The sequence below is a fragment of the Phlebotomus papatasi genome, chromosome 3 (assembly GCF_024763615.1).
Source record: "Phlebotomus papatasi isolate M1 chromosome 3, Ppap_2.1, whole genome shotgun sequence".
NCBI lineage: Eukaryota > Metazoa > Arthropoda > Insecta > Diptera > Psychodidae > Phlebotomus > Phlebotomus papatasi.
In genome coordinates, this window is record NC_077224.1 from 83,182,100 (window position 1) to 83,195,804 (window position 13,705).

General features: G+C 35.7%; 1 protein-coding gene across 1 annotated transcript; it reads left to right on the forward strand.

Annotated features, from left to right (window-relative positions):
• The first annotated feature begins 2,031 nt into the window (after window positions 1–2,031).
• LOC129806084 (lysosome-associated membrane glycoprotein 1-like) lies at window positions 2,032–13,030 on the forward strand. The gene is made up of 4 exons (XM_055854414.1): window positions 2,032–2,285; window positions 2,759–3,091; window positions 12,069–12,284; window positions 12,376–13,030. The coding sequence occupies exons 1-4, from the start codon at window positions 2,243–2,245 to the stop codon at window positions 12,714–12,716; spliced, it is 933 nt and encodes a 310-aa protein (XP_055710389.1). The 5' UTR covers window positions 2,032–2,242; the 3' UTR covers window positions 12,717–13,030.
• Window positions 13,031–13,705: the final 675 nt, after the last annotated feature.

The following is a 13,705-nucleotide window of genomic DNA, read 5'->3' on the forward strand; positions in this document are numbered from 1 at the left end:
CAAAAAGACTGACAAATGTGCCGGAAGGGCTTACGTAATAAACCTTCAAATATTTCCGCCAGTTGGCGCTCGCGTTTCCAACAGTAAGGTTATCCTGTCAATTCCCGCCATTTGCTTTTTGACACCAACCTTGTAACAAAATTCCAAGCGGGAGCGACATTTTAGCCAATATGGCCGATAATTTTGACATTTGGCAGCGAGCGAGATTGATTTCGGGGAAGTTTTTCCTATTCTTCCTGATTTTGGTGAATTCTGATTATCCAGGAAGTAGCCGTACTCACTATGGCGCTGTTATCTTGTAATATCGTTATCTCGTTATCTCGTTATGTTCTCGTAATGTATTTTATAAATGAAAAATTATAAAAAGATAACAGATTACGGAGATTACGAGATAACAACGCCATAGTGAGTACGGCTAGTGTCTTTTATGCTTTTGAGAAAGCTTAATGTGTCTGCAATAACATCGTGTTGAGAGAAATGTGTGTTAAAGTGTTACTGTGTGAAATATTTTGATGAATCTGTTGGCAAGCAGGAATTTGGTGTCTTCTGGACCACTTCCTGAACATCCCACAAGATACTGATCAATAATTCACCTTGTTTTCGTAATCAACATTGTAAATGAGTCATTTGACACGCAAAAATAATTCACAATATAATTGGCTTTTGGAAAATTGAAGTTTGTCTCCTTTTCGTTTTTTGGGGATATGTTGTGGTGCGGAAAGAGTTAAAAATGTAACAATTTCCCTCTTTTTCTGTTAACTCTTTCGTCTCCTTTGGGACTCTGGGTACCCATGGAAAAAATAATTTTTTTAGACTATTTAGAATCAATAAAATTCCGATTCTTGTGGATGATTACAAACTATAAGGATGTCCAAATCTAGGATATTTTTTGCAGGATCCCAATTAACTCCTGAGCTTAGATATTTTTGGTCAAAAATCGTGAATTTTCGATTTTCTGCTTCCTTGCACATATTGTGACTTTTTTCATATTTCTAGACCCGAATAAGGAAAAACCTCTCGGGGCCAATAAGTATGATAACTATCAATTACAGATTACATAAATTCGAAAAACAATTTTTTCATAAATTTTCAAAAAACTTGTTCAAAGTTGATGGGAATTCTCGTCCGCAAGAATCTTGAGGTCAATTGTAAGGTTATCCCGCCAATGCCCGCCATTTGCTTTTTGACACTAACCTTGTAACAAAATTCCAAGCGGAAGCCACATTTTTGCCAAGATGGCCGATCATTTTGACATTTCGCAACGCGGAAGATTGCTTTCGGGGAAGTTTTTCCTATTCTTCCAGATTTTGGTGAATTCTGATTGTCGATGAAGTGTTTTTTTGGCTCTTGAGAATGCTTAATGTGTCTGCAATAACATCGTGTTGAGAGAAATGTGTTTTAAAGTGTTTTTGTGTGAAATATTTTGAGGAATCTGTTGGCAAGCAGGAGCTGGGTGTCTTCTTGAAATCTCAGAAGATACTGATCAATAATTCTTGTTTTAGTGATCAACATTGTAAAGGAGTCATTTGACATGCAAAAATAATTCACAAAATTGATATTATTGGCTTTTGGAAAAAGTTTGTCTCCTCTTCGTTCTTTTGGGGACGAGAGTACCCATGAGTTTTCCAATTTCCCAGAGGCGGAGAAAATTCTTTCCTACAAAAGTATCATATTTGACCACTAAGAGTTACAATTAAGTGAGTTTTACTGAAATTCGTTCGCTGGATATGTTGTGGTCCGGAAAGAGTTAAAAAATGTAACAATTTTCTGTTAATTAACGTAAGACATTTTCAAAAAAATTTAAATTTTTTTTGATGAATCTTCATCGAACTTATCGAAATACACAGTAGAAAGAATATTATTGTATTTTACAATTTCCATTACTCAGTTTCACTTTTTTTTACTAAATTTCCTTGAAATGCACGTGATCGTGTCCGTTGAAATCTAAATAATTTTGAATCATTCGATATTTTTGATATTTTAGTACGATATTTGCAATTTTAGAACATCCTTCAGCGCCTCTCGTGGCGATATTCCACTGTCAGACCGCGAAGTGAAGAAAAAGAAGAAGACATTTTTCTGGTGCAAGAGAGCTCCTCAAGATTTTCCACACAAAGAGAAGCGAATTAAATTGGGAGGATTTTTGAGTGAATTAAAATCTGTGCTTAGGATAAAGTCCACGAACGAAAGGAGTATCCCCGTGTGATTAGCATTGTGATAGGAATCCGCCCAGAGGAAGGACATGGCGCTCAAGAAGCTTGCAATTCTGCTGTTGGTGGTTTTCGGTGAGTAATGGAAGAATTTTTCTTTGAAAATCCCCCTCTTTCTGTGCCTCAATTTGTTGCCTGTGGCAAGGAGAGGTCATTAGCTGATAAGGAGGCCACAATTTCCTGCAGTGCCTCAATTGCAATGGGTACAGTCGGCAGAAGCTGGCGTTTTTATTGATTTTTCTGCGGGTTTGAGACATTTGTGTCTGAGAGGGGAAAAATGTCTGCGGCTGAAAAAACAAAATTATTGCGACGTAAATTCCACAATGACGAGTCATTATTTGGTTTTTAAGAGCCTCTGAAATCGTGGGGAATCGATGGGAATTTTTCTGGAGCGAATTTGGGGTGAATGGGAGAATTGGGAGAACAAAGAAATGTTTTCCGGGTGTTTTCTGTGACTTCCGGATGGCCTATCACTGGGCCATTTGACTTTCTCGTGGTCTGCGATTGGGTAGGGATCGAATATCGCTGATAAGGGGACTTTTTTCCAGCTGCTCAGCAAATTCAGGGAGCTGATAGTGAAACAGACTCCCTGCCTGTGATCACTAACAGCACTCAGCCTCCTCCGGAGACCACAACAACCGAAAAGCCTACAACATCAACGGAATCAACTACAACTACGGAGTCTACGACAACAACAACCACAACAACAACAACTGAGGCTCCCACAACTACCACAGCAGCTCCTCCTGCTCCCACTCCCAAACCAGGTCCAGTTCCTCCTCCTGACATGCACAAATGGCATTTCAGGAACTCCACAACCAACCAAACCTGCATCATTGTCCAGATGGCTGTGCAACTGAACATCTCATACACCGCTACCGGTAAGTCCTCCCTCCTATTCCTTTCCGGAATAGTTCCGGAAGTTTCCGGGGCAATTGTTGACCTTCCGAAAAAAAAATTCCACTGCAAAAAACTGTGACTCATGAAGAGTATTTGAGGATAAACAAATTAATTTGGTGCTTGAAAAATTTCATGGAAGTTTAATTTGGTTTTAGTTGTTGATATCAAATTTCGCAGAGAACTTTCCCAAGAGTCTCTGAACCCAAAAAGTCTTATCTAAAATGATGAGATACATTGTGGAAAATCTAAAGAGAGAGAAGCAGGAAATTGTAATTGCTTGGTGGTAAAATGCTTTTAAATTATTTTAAAGTAGCAAATAAATTGCGGTCTAATTTGCATTGCGCAACATTTAACCGCTGAATAACACCCATAACCTTCAAAATTGACAATCATGTGATTTCTACCCCTAGTGGCCATTACGGGAACTTTCAAAGTTCTCCAAAGTTGCAAAAACAGCAATGGTCGAAATGGTTTGCTTTAAATTCCTGGCTTTAAAATACATTCCCGTCAAATTCTCGAGGTGACTCTTTGAGAATAAAAAAAATACATGTGGTAAGAGTTTCTGGAATCACATTTTTCCCACTGATCCTGATAAGAATCATAATTTCCGCTGTATTTATTTTTTCTTGCTGAATAGTTTTTTGATAGTTCAATGAGATTAGTCTCTTTGAAGCTCTGGATTCAGAAGTAAATATTCGAAGTCATAAAACAATTTCGAAAGTCAATTCGAAGATAAAACGAAGCATACTGGGAATATGACTCTCCAGTAGTGTCTTGGATAAAATATAAATGCGGTAAAACGGAAGTCAATTGGCACAAAAAGTCGTTAATCTTCGAAGAATTCAATCGTAATTTCGATTTTTCGAAATGTGGGGAAAGAAGATTTTTGGGAAAAGAAGCTGTTAACTCTTTCCGGACTACAACATATCCAGCGAACGAATTTCAGTAAAACTCACTTTATTATAACTCTTATTAGTGGTCAAATATGATACTTTTGTAGAGAAAGAATTTTCTACGCCTCTGGGAAATTGGAAAACTCATGGGTACTCTCGTTCCCAAACGAACGAAAAGGAGACAAACTTCAATTTTCCAAAAGCCAATAATGAGCCCAATCACAAGTAGATTTTGATTGTCCAATAGTGTCTCGGATGAAAGGTAAATGGAACTCTATTTGCACAAAAAGCCGTTGAAGTTCGAAGAATTCAAATTCAATTTCGAATTTTCATACTAAATTTTCGAACAAGATGGGGAAAATTTATCAAATATCACACTAAAAAGCTGGCACAAGAGTGACTCACTGATTATGGAATAATTAAATACTGGAGCAAGAATCGTAAGCGTCTTTGTTTTGTTTTTTCCCTCACAACAATGTGAAATCAAATCTCAGCCACCTTGCGGAATTATTAAGAAGTAAGAAAGTCTCTTTTTTGGATCTTCAAATAGATTTTCGTATTTTTCAAGATCTACTTCTGTACGGAAATAATATCAATTTTGTGAATTATTTTTGCGTGTCAAATGACTCCTTTACAATGTTGATCACTAAAACAAGAAGAATTATTGAATATTGGTCAAGAAGACACCAAATTCCTGCTTGCCAACAGATTCCTCAAAATATTTCACACAATAACACTTTAACACACATTTCTCTCAACACGATGTTATTGCACACACATTAAGCTTTCTAAAAAGCATAAAAGACACTTCCTGGACAATCAGAATTCACCAAAATCAGGAAGAATAGGAAAAACTTCCCTGAAAGCAATCTCCCTCGCTGCCAAATGTCAAAATTATCGGCCATATTGGCAAAAATGTCGCCCCCGCTTGGAATTTTCGTGCAAAGTTGGTGTCAAAAAGCAAATGGCGGGCATTGGCGGGATAACCTTACATTTGATCTCTAGATTTTTGTGGACGAGAGTACCCATAAAGCTTGAACAAGTTTAAAATATAAAATAAAAAAATTAAGTAGCCCATAGGGCACATCAACCGAATAATGGTGGGTGTCTTGGCTAATGAATAGGCCTTTCTGTTATTTTTTTGTTTCATGTAAACAAAAACACGATAAAACGCAGAACACCTACTAGGGGAAATTGGGGTACCAACAAATACTTTTGAAAAATGCGATGAAAAATGTGTCGCTGAGATTGACGGAAAAATGATTTTTCATGAAATAAAAACGCAAATGCACTTAAATTAGAATGAAATTAATTAGGTAGTGATATTTTTAATGAAATGAATTAATTTGAATGTAATTTTGTATGGAAGATCGCATTAGAATATTTTTTTCAGTTGAAATAATTTTTTTCGGGCGAATCGCTGAGATCAGCGACAGATAGCCAAGACAGCAACCTTTTTTCGGCTCAGTCGCTGTGATCAGCGATAGAATTTTTTGTGCGTGTGTTGGGATCAGCGATAAAGTAATAATTTCAACAAATAAATATGAAAACCTGCTTGAATTAAATATAGAAATTATGTTTTTAATCAAAAGAATTAATTCTAATCTAATTTTGTGTATAACATACAAATTTATTAGACTATTATTTCAGTTGAAATATTGTTTTCGGATGAGTCACTGAGATCAACGCCCGAAATTTTTCGGGTGTCGCTGTAATCCCGGATAAAGTGAGTGCTAAACAAATAAAATGAATCAAAAGTGAATCAAAAGAAAATTAATAACGAAATAATGAAAAAAAAACACCTATCGTTAAATTTAGTTTCTTTGTGATTGGGTTTCTTTTGCCTGAAAAATAACGAAAAGGCCTATTCATTAGCCAATACATACACCATTTTTCGGGTCTGTGCCTTGTTTTGCCAGCCAATACACAAATCATTTGTCAGTTTATAGCTTTTCGGCTCGGCCAAAACACAAACCCTTTTTTTTGGTGGATTTCGGCTAACTTCAGCTACGTCTAAATTTCCAATAAAATTTCCGCGTCTGTTTGCTATGGGGATTCTTGACATCTTGTTGTCCTTGAAAAAACTCTAATGGTTTTTTGAAGGTCAAAAGTTAAAAATGACAAAGAACGTTTATTTCTGCACCGATTGGGATAAATTTGGATTCATTTGAAAGGTCTTGGAATCCAGGGCTAGTCTGAATCGGTAATGAACCGGTTAAGTACCGGTAATCAATTTTTATTCGATATTTAAGCTTCTGCCGAACGATATTTTGCTATCTGAATTTTGCTAAATGATAGAGTATCAAGTTGCGAGTTCCGGCATTCTGCAAAACTGGGACTATTTTTATTTTCAAAAGAGATTAAAAATTGTTCCTTTAGAATGCTTTTACTTAAATCGGGGAACCCCCTTTTAATACAGAGTAGCCTTATCATTGAGACATGCTTTTGCCTTGAACTTATTGCTCGCGTTGACTTTTTTTGTTGTTATCACAGTTGCAAACTATTTTATGCAAAGTCTGTAAGTTACAAAACAACGCATTTTCCAAAAAGAATAAATTTTCCGTTTGCAAAACTAACTTTTGGCTGAATGTTTTGAAAGAGAGAAAAATGTTCTGGCACCAGAGTTCTTTTTATGAATTTCTTGCCAAAGTTTTCCAATCAATATTTTGACATTTTCTTTTATAGAAAATGATTTTTCTAGAAAGCATTTAATTGGCTTCTTGGATAATTGGATGTGTCTCAAAAATCTCTTGTGTTTCTTGTGGAATTTCTGAGTTAACAATTAAAATGCCTCTCTTGGGTAGAAAAATGTTGAATAAGCGACTTGTCGATGAGTCACCTTTCTGGAAAGAGAAAAAAGTCTATTTTAGAATAAAAGTCATATGATTTTCTCAATTTATCTCAACTATTTCTGAGATATTGCTTAAGGTTGCATTTTATTCAGATTCACGAGAGGCTCTGAATTGTGCTGGAGGTTCAACAAAAGAAATTTAATCGTACAAAAGCTGATAAGACGAATAAAAAAAAGAAAACAGAATATATAAAGAGGCATCTCTGTAAATCACACGACTCACTAGAGATAGAGGGGCAAAGAATACAAAGTGAAATGAGGATTAATTGAAATTGATATATCTTTCACAGAAATAAAATTTAACAATATTTATGTTATCATTTGGAAAAAAATGTTGGATAGAAAAATGGAAAGACTGCACTTTTCTTATCAAGAATCATACTTTTTTATTTCAAATAAAACGGAAAACACAGAAAGAATGCGCGCTTCTGTAATAACGATAATATTCTTCTATAATGTAGCAAAAATGTTTAGTTGGAAGATTATTTGGTGAATTATTATTTGCTGAATTTTCTCTCAAAGTCTGCGGAACACAGAAAAAAAAGTAGCAAGTGAGGCAATAAAAACACTTTGCAATACTTCAAGTCATGAAGTGCTTTTATCGATTATTCAACCACATCAAAGAGAAGAGTCTCTAGTGAGAGAGACTTTTTTCCCTTTCCCACGAGGCAGTTTCCAACCCATTTTCCCTCGTGTGGATATGTGTGTTTTTTTTTTATTCTTCTTCTGTGGTTCAATAAGAAGTTTTAGCTGTTGAATTCTTTGGAGAATTCTGAGGACTCTCGGAGGGAAGATTAATTTTAGGCATCAGTCAATTGAGTTCCGCTTGAATTTATTATTCGTCGGAGAGAAAAGGGGTGGAATTACAAGCAAGAAGTTCCATAGAGAAGTTCTGATACTTTGACGGTGACTAACAAAATTGAGATTTTTTTCAAGTTTAATTCACTGGAAAAAGTGAAGTATGCAAAAGACGGCATATATTGAAAAATCCTATACTTTGCAGAATGGTACTAAGGGAATAAGATCACAGTAAATTTAGGCCACGCCCACTTTATGAATAATGAGTAACTAAAGTTTATTTTTCGAATCTTTGATTTGTCATAATGGGATGCTAGAATATTGCCTTATAGAGTATTGTCACCAATTGTATTTACGACATAACCTGAAAGATCTTGCTAACAGAAAAATAAGCCACGCCCACTCTTAACTCCATGAAATTACAGGAAAATTCGAAAATCTATTTGAAGATCCAAAAAAGAGACTTTCTTACTTCTTAATACTTTCGCAAGGTGGCGGAAGTTACATCCTGTTCGAATTTCGAAGTGCTCAAGTGTCAAAATGTGACGGTCTTCACATTGTTGTGAGGAAAAAACAGAATAACGACGTTTACTGTTCTCGCCCCAGTATTTAATCACTCCATAATAATTGAGTAACTCTTTTGCCATCTTTTAGTGTGAAATTTGATAAATTTTTCCCATCTTGTTCGAAAATTTAGTATGAAAATTCGAAATTGAATTTGAATTCTTCGAACTTCAACGACTTTTTGTGCAAATAGAGTTCCATTTACCTTTCATCCAAGACACTATTGGAGAATCAAAATCTACTTGTGATCGGGCTCACTGAGAGAAATCCGAAAAAGTTAAAATAACATTCCGGAAATGTTAATTTTACCCTGCAGTATTGATCCGAAATCGATGTAAATATTACCCTTTTTAGGTGTATTGGGGGTTAAAGTTAACCTTTTCCATGTTAATTTTACCCTTAAAAAGGCGCAAAATTAACATTAAAAAATGTTGATAAATTTTTGCACCTAAAAAGTGTTAAAGTTATGAGGAAAAAAAGTTAATCGCACCCTCTTTTTTTCTCAGTGTAGGGTAAATTAAGCTAATTCAAAACCTGCTCCAAATGGAAATTTTTCTCTACTCCAAATGAAAACGTCATTGTTTTCATGATAAATACAGTACTAAATTATTATATTTATATATCTTCTTTACCACAGTTTCATTATTCAGTTAATTTTGCTCCAAATAAAGCGAAAATTCATTCATATTCACAAATTTTAACATTGTTAATTTCTCAGAAAAATTAAAAGTGTACCTTTTCACCATCGAATTTTTCATCGATCGACCATGTTTTCCAATGAAAAACACAATAAAGTGGCTGTTGTTTATTCGTTTTCTGGATAATTTTAGTTAAATTAAGTGTTAATCTTTATTATGAACGGTACGTGAATCTTTCAAATGAAATAATTACCTATTTCGTGAACAAAAAGGGTTTTTCTGAAGTGTCTACAAGTGCTTCAAAAGGAAACCCTGGAAATATTGGAGAGATTTTCCTATTGTTTTAGATGGGAATGGAGAAATTTTTGTGGTTTTAAAAAATTGGAAAATTTCACAGCTGTCAGAGAAATTACTTAGTAATTATGAAGGAATTTAGTGATGGGTGAAACAAAGGGAAAACTGACAAATGTTAACACTACGATACATTCAATTAATCGAAATTCGAACAGGAAATACTTTGTACTTTGGATGAAATGAGAAATAAAAAAGTTTTTTGTTTTATTATTTTCGAAACCAATCTTCGAATGTTTATTCTGGGAAACTCTGTGAGATCGGTATCCCAATTTTCGATTTCGATTTCGGACCGAAAGCACATCTATTGACACTTATAGAACATGTCTATTATTATATTAACGTATGGCCAGTGAAATCTGCACAAAATTCAAACACAATTTTTTAATATTTTTACATAGTTTTATTCTAACTTTTTTACATGTTTTGAAAGGTATATGTATGAACTTATTTCAGAAAAAAATTCGGTCCGATCCGATGAGCTTTTCGGCACATTCGGGGAACTTCCGCCATTGATGTCGAAAATGTGGATGTTGGCATCTTCTTCAACTCTCGTTCTATTTTTCCCTTCAGCGTGACTTCGGTTTTGGGTCGAAAGTTTCGGGCATACACCTTTCACTTAATATTAGCTCAAAATGATTTAATAGGCCTCAATTGGGGGACGTTAGGGGGAGCTTTCTTCCTTCTTGACAACAGGTATGTCAAGTTCCTCCAATGCGTTCATTGTCTTCCTTGAGTAATGGCTGGGTGCTAGGTCTGACCAGAAGGTCACATTGTCCCTTCGATGATACTTATTGATGAAAGCTTCCAGCTTAGGCAAGCAATCTCTAACATAGGCGTCAGAATTTTGCGCTAGACCCTTTGTGAGGAACGCGGGCTCAGACATTCCAGCAGCACTGATTGCAAGCCACAAAAGGACCTTTTTCGGGTACTTTTCGGGTCAACGTACTTATCATTTTTGTCTACCTTGTCGTCACGTACATAATAATACTGGCCCTGCCACTCATTACCATCCATGGTGAAATAAGTGAAATAGGACTCATCGTCCATGACACAAACAATGTCGTTCTGAGCGTGAAAAACATTTTGGGTCAAAGGAGACAAACGAATTTTCTGAGTCTTTTCCTGAGTTTCTGAGACAGCTGGATTCGGTTTTCTGGTTCTCCTCTTGATTCCCATAGACTCCAGATACTTCTTCACCGTTGTTTTGCTACATTCAAGTTTGTTACGAAGCTCGCGGTACGACTTTGCAACTTTATTGGATGTTGACTTGCAAGTCGAGCCCGCATCTTCGATTGACTAAGGGTGCTAAAATTTCCAGATCCCTTAGCTCGTGTAGTGATTTTTCGCTTCGTATAGTGCGACAGGATGGTATAAATACTCCTTCGTGATATTCCCATAGTCACAAAATGTTTCAGGACTTCAGACTTCTTCAAGGTAGTATGACTGCCCTGAAAATTACAAACTAATTTTCGTCTATACTCTTCAGTATTATTTGTGGGAGCCATGTTTCCTAACTAAATCTAGCAAAACTTTTATGTCATGTTAAGAACACATCTGGCAACACTGTAAAGTGGTATAAAAGTGACTGGTACACATTTTAATTTTTTTTAAGCCTTCAAACTTTTGTGCAGATTTCACTGGCCATACGTTAATTTAATCGTAATGGTACATATTTCTAGATGTACGTTTCGAAGTACAACACCCTCAGAATACGTGCAAAAGAATCACATCGCATAAGCACTGTAGCTTGGTTCTTAGTTAAGACAATTTAAGTTCCATTAATACTTCGTGTCAGAATATTATGAAAACTTGATTTTGGAAATATTTGACAGCTTGAAATTTTGATCTTGATTGGCTTGAAATACAAGCCAATCACAGTTTCATGTTTGGGGTCCATTAGTGATTAAAAAAATTTTCAATAGAAGTTTTCACAAATGCTTTTGTAAGCTTGAAGCCAATTAAATGAACTACTATTATGCAAAATATGAGCATGCTGTCACGAGCGTTTTGAAAGTTATAGCGATCTGCATTTAGTTGCAGCTTATTCTGACCACCCTGTTTACAAATTTTTATCATTAAGCAGTTAACAGAGCGTATTTTTCATCTGATTGGAGCAAATACGGATTCATTTGAAAGGTCTTGGATTTACTGATAAGTCTGAACTGGTTTCAATCGTCAACTGGCAAGTCAACTTGTTATGAATCGATTATAAACCGATAATGACTTTTTATTTGAAATAAGAATTTCTAAGCGGTTTCTTCGGCGATTCTATATCGTTTTAAATAAATTGTACACATAAAAAGAATAGAAAAAAAACTGCGGACGAGTAGATTCTATCCCGACACTTTTTATATGAAGAGGCTGGAAAAGTTATTATTGATACAATTAAGTGCGCAAACATTTTTTTTTATATTTTAATTCTAAGATATTTGATAGTGCTAAGGAAGAGTAATAATCAAAGTTAGTGACTCAATGGCTTCTTTTTCTCTTTTCAAATGCCAAACTATTTTTATGAACATATATTTAATTAATGTAAAATGGATTTTACAGAGCTGTTTTCCATCATATAAGCAAAATCAATGTCCAGTAAATAATTTATCAGGGACACTTTGGTGTGGGAAACATTTTTCATCATTCAATTAATTTGCTTTCGTGGTGTTGATTTTTTTTCTTCATTTGAAAAAAAAGGCAGCATTTTTTTCAAAATCAATATGCTGAATACTCTGTTTTACAATGGAAGAGTTATTTTGAGAAAAGGTCAACAATTGTCACTGAAAATAGATGCTTTTTTTCTTTGCTTTGGATTGAGATGTATCAGCTGAAGGTTTCCCATTTGGTGCGGATTTATTTGGGTTTTTAGATAATTCCACGAAGAAGGTTCTGTACAATTTGCCGGCTAATGACACGACGGTTGCTTCGGGATTCTGCGATGGGGAGAAGAATGTCTTGCAGTTGGTTTGGAAGAAGGGTAACACGGTCAATCTCACATTCAGTGTCAACAATACGGTCAAGGAGTATGATCTGTCGGAATTGCGTTTCGATCTCAATGCTTCGGACATTTTTGCAGATGCTAAAGGTAGGATCTATCTTCCATTGGGGGATTTTTTCGTAAGTTTTTTTTTGCAGGAAGGGATAAAGGGTTCTTTATTTTTTCATGTGGATTGTAGCCAATCAAACTCTGACCCTGGTGCACAAGCGACATGAATTCGTTACCCCTCTCACAATGTCCTACCACTGTACCCGGGCTCAGGTGCTCAATCTCACCTCAAGTGAGCCCAATGAGGTGACAGTGCTAGGCCAGGCTCTGGTGTCCCGGCTGCAACTGGAAGCCTTCCATACCCGCGACTCTGAAGTCTTCTCCACAGCCAAAGACTGCGATGCCATCGATACTCCAGACATTGTTCCCATTGCCGTGGGATGTGCTCTGGCTGGCCTGGTGGTCATCGTTCTGATTGCCTACCTTGTGGGCAGACGCAGGGCTCAAGCACGTGGATACCTCAGCATGTAAAGTGTCCCCGCTATGAACTAAGGGAAGGAGTCAGTGAAGATAAAAGAGAAAGAGGTAGTGCCCCAAAATCACCCCCCAACAATTCATTTGCAGGTTTTTTTATTTCAAACGTCGAGATAATGTGTTTTTTCCTCTGTCAATTTTAAAAGCAGGCACCCAAAGGAGGTGATATTTAGAAGATGAGATGCAAAAAAAAGAATAAAATGAAATTTAGTATTTCCAAGGAGAATAGAGAGCGTGATGATGTTTCAGATTGGATGATGTAGGTGTAGATTTTTTAAAAAGTCAATAAAATTGGTTGGATTGGAGAGAAATTTGGTGTTTTATTTCGGACACTGACAGCAAGGATGACCAGGCTGTAAGGTAATAAAAATTTACCGAATAAAAGGTGAGTTTCTAATGATTTTTAGGTTTTCAGGCTTCGAACACTTCATATTTTAACTGACAGTGGACGGAAAAACTTAGGCCTTTCTTTATTTTTGCTGTTTTATTCTTCTACAACGTTTCGAGGATTGTTGTCCTCTTCATATTTTTTCGATATTCCTTTAATGAGATTACAACACATAAAAATATCAAAAATATGCTTAAAAGTACAGATTTTGTAAAAACTCATACTTAAAAGATTTCCTCATTATTTTGTATCGATTTCCTCCGCATTCAAGTTTTCTTGTCTGTTCTGATTTTGATTATTTTCTTTTTTTTTGTAAATTGTTGTATATAGTCCCTTAAATGTAAAATTGTTTGCTTAATTAATGTGGTCCCTGGTCATTGATAGACTTCTTACAGAATTATCTGACAATGGGATCAGAGCTAAAGGATATGCTGACAACATAGTCATCATCATAAAGGAAAATCAATCCCTCCAAAACAGCCTTAATACCTTTAACAAGAAGGCGTAAGATCTCGATAATATCCGGCTAGAAGGAACTATTATTGAGGTTAAGCAAGAAGTTAAATATCTAGGTCTCATGCTTGACAGCAAACTGACC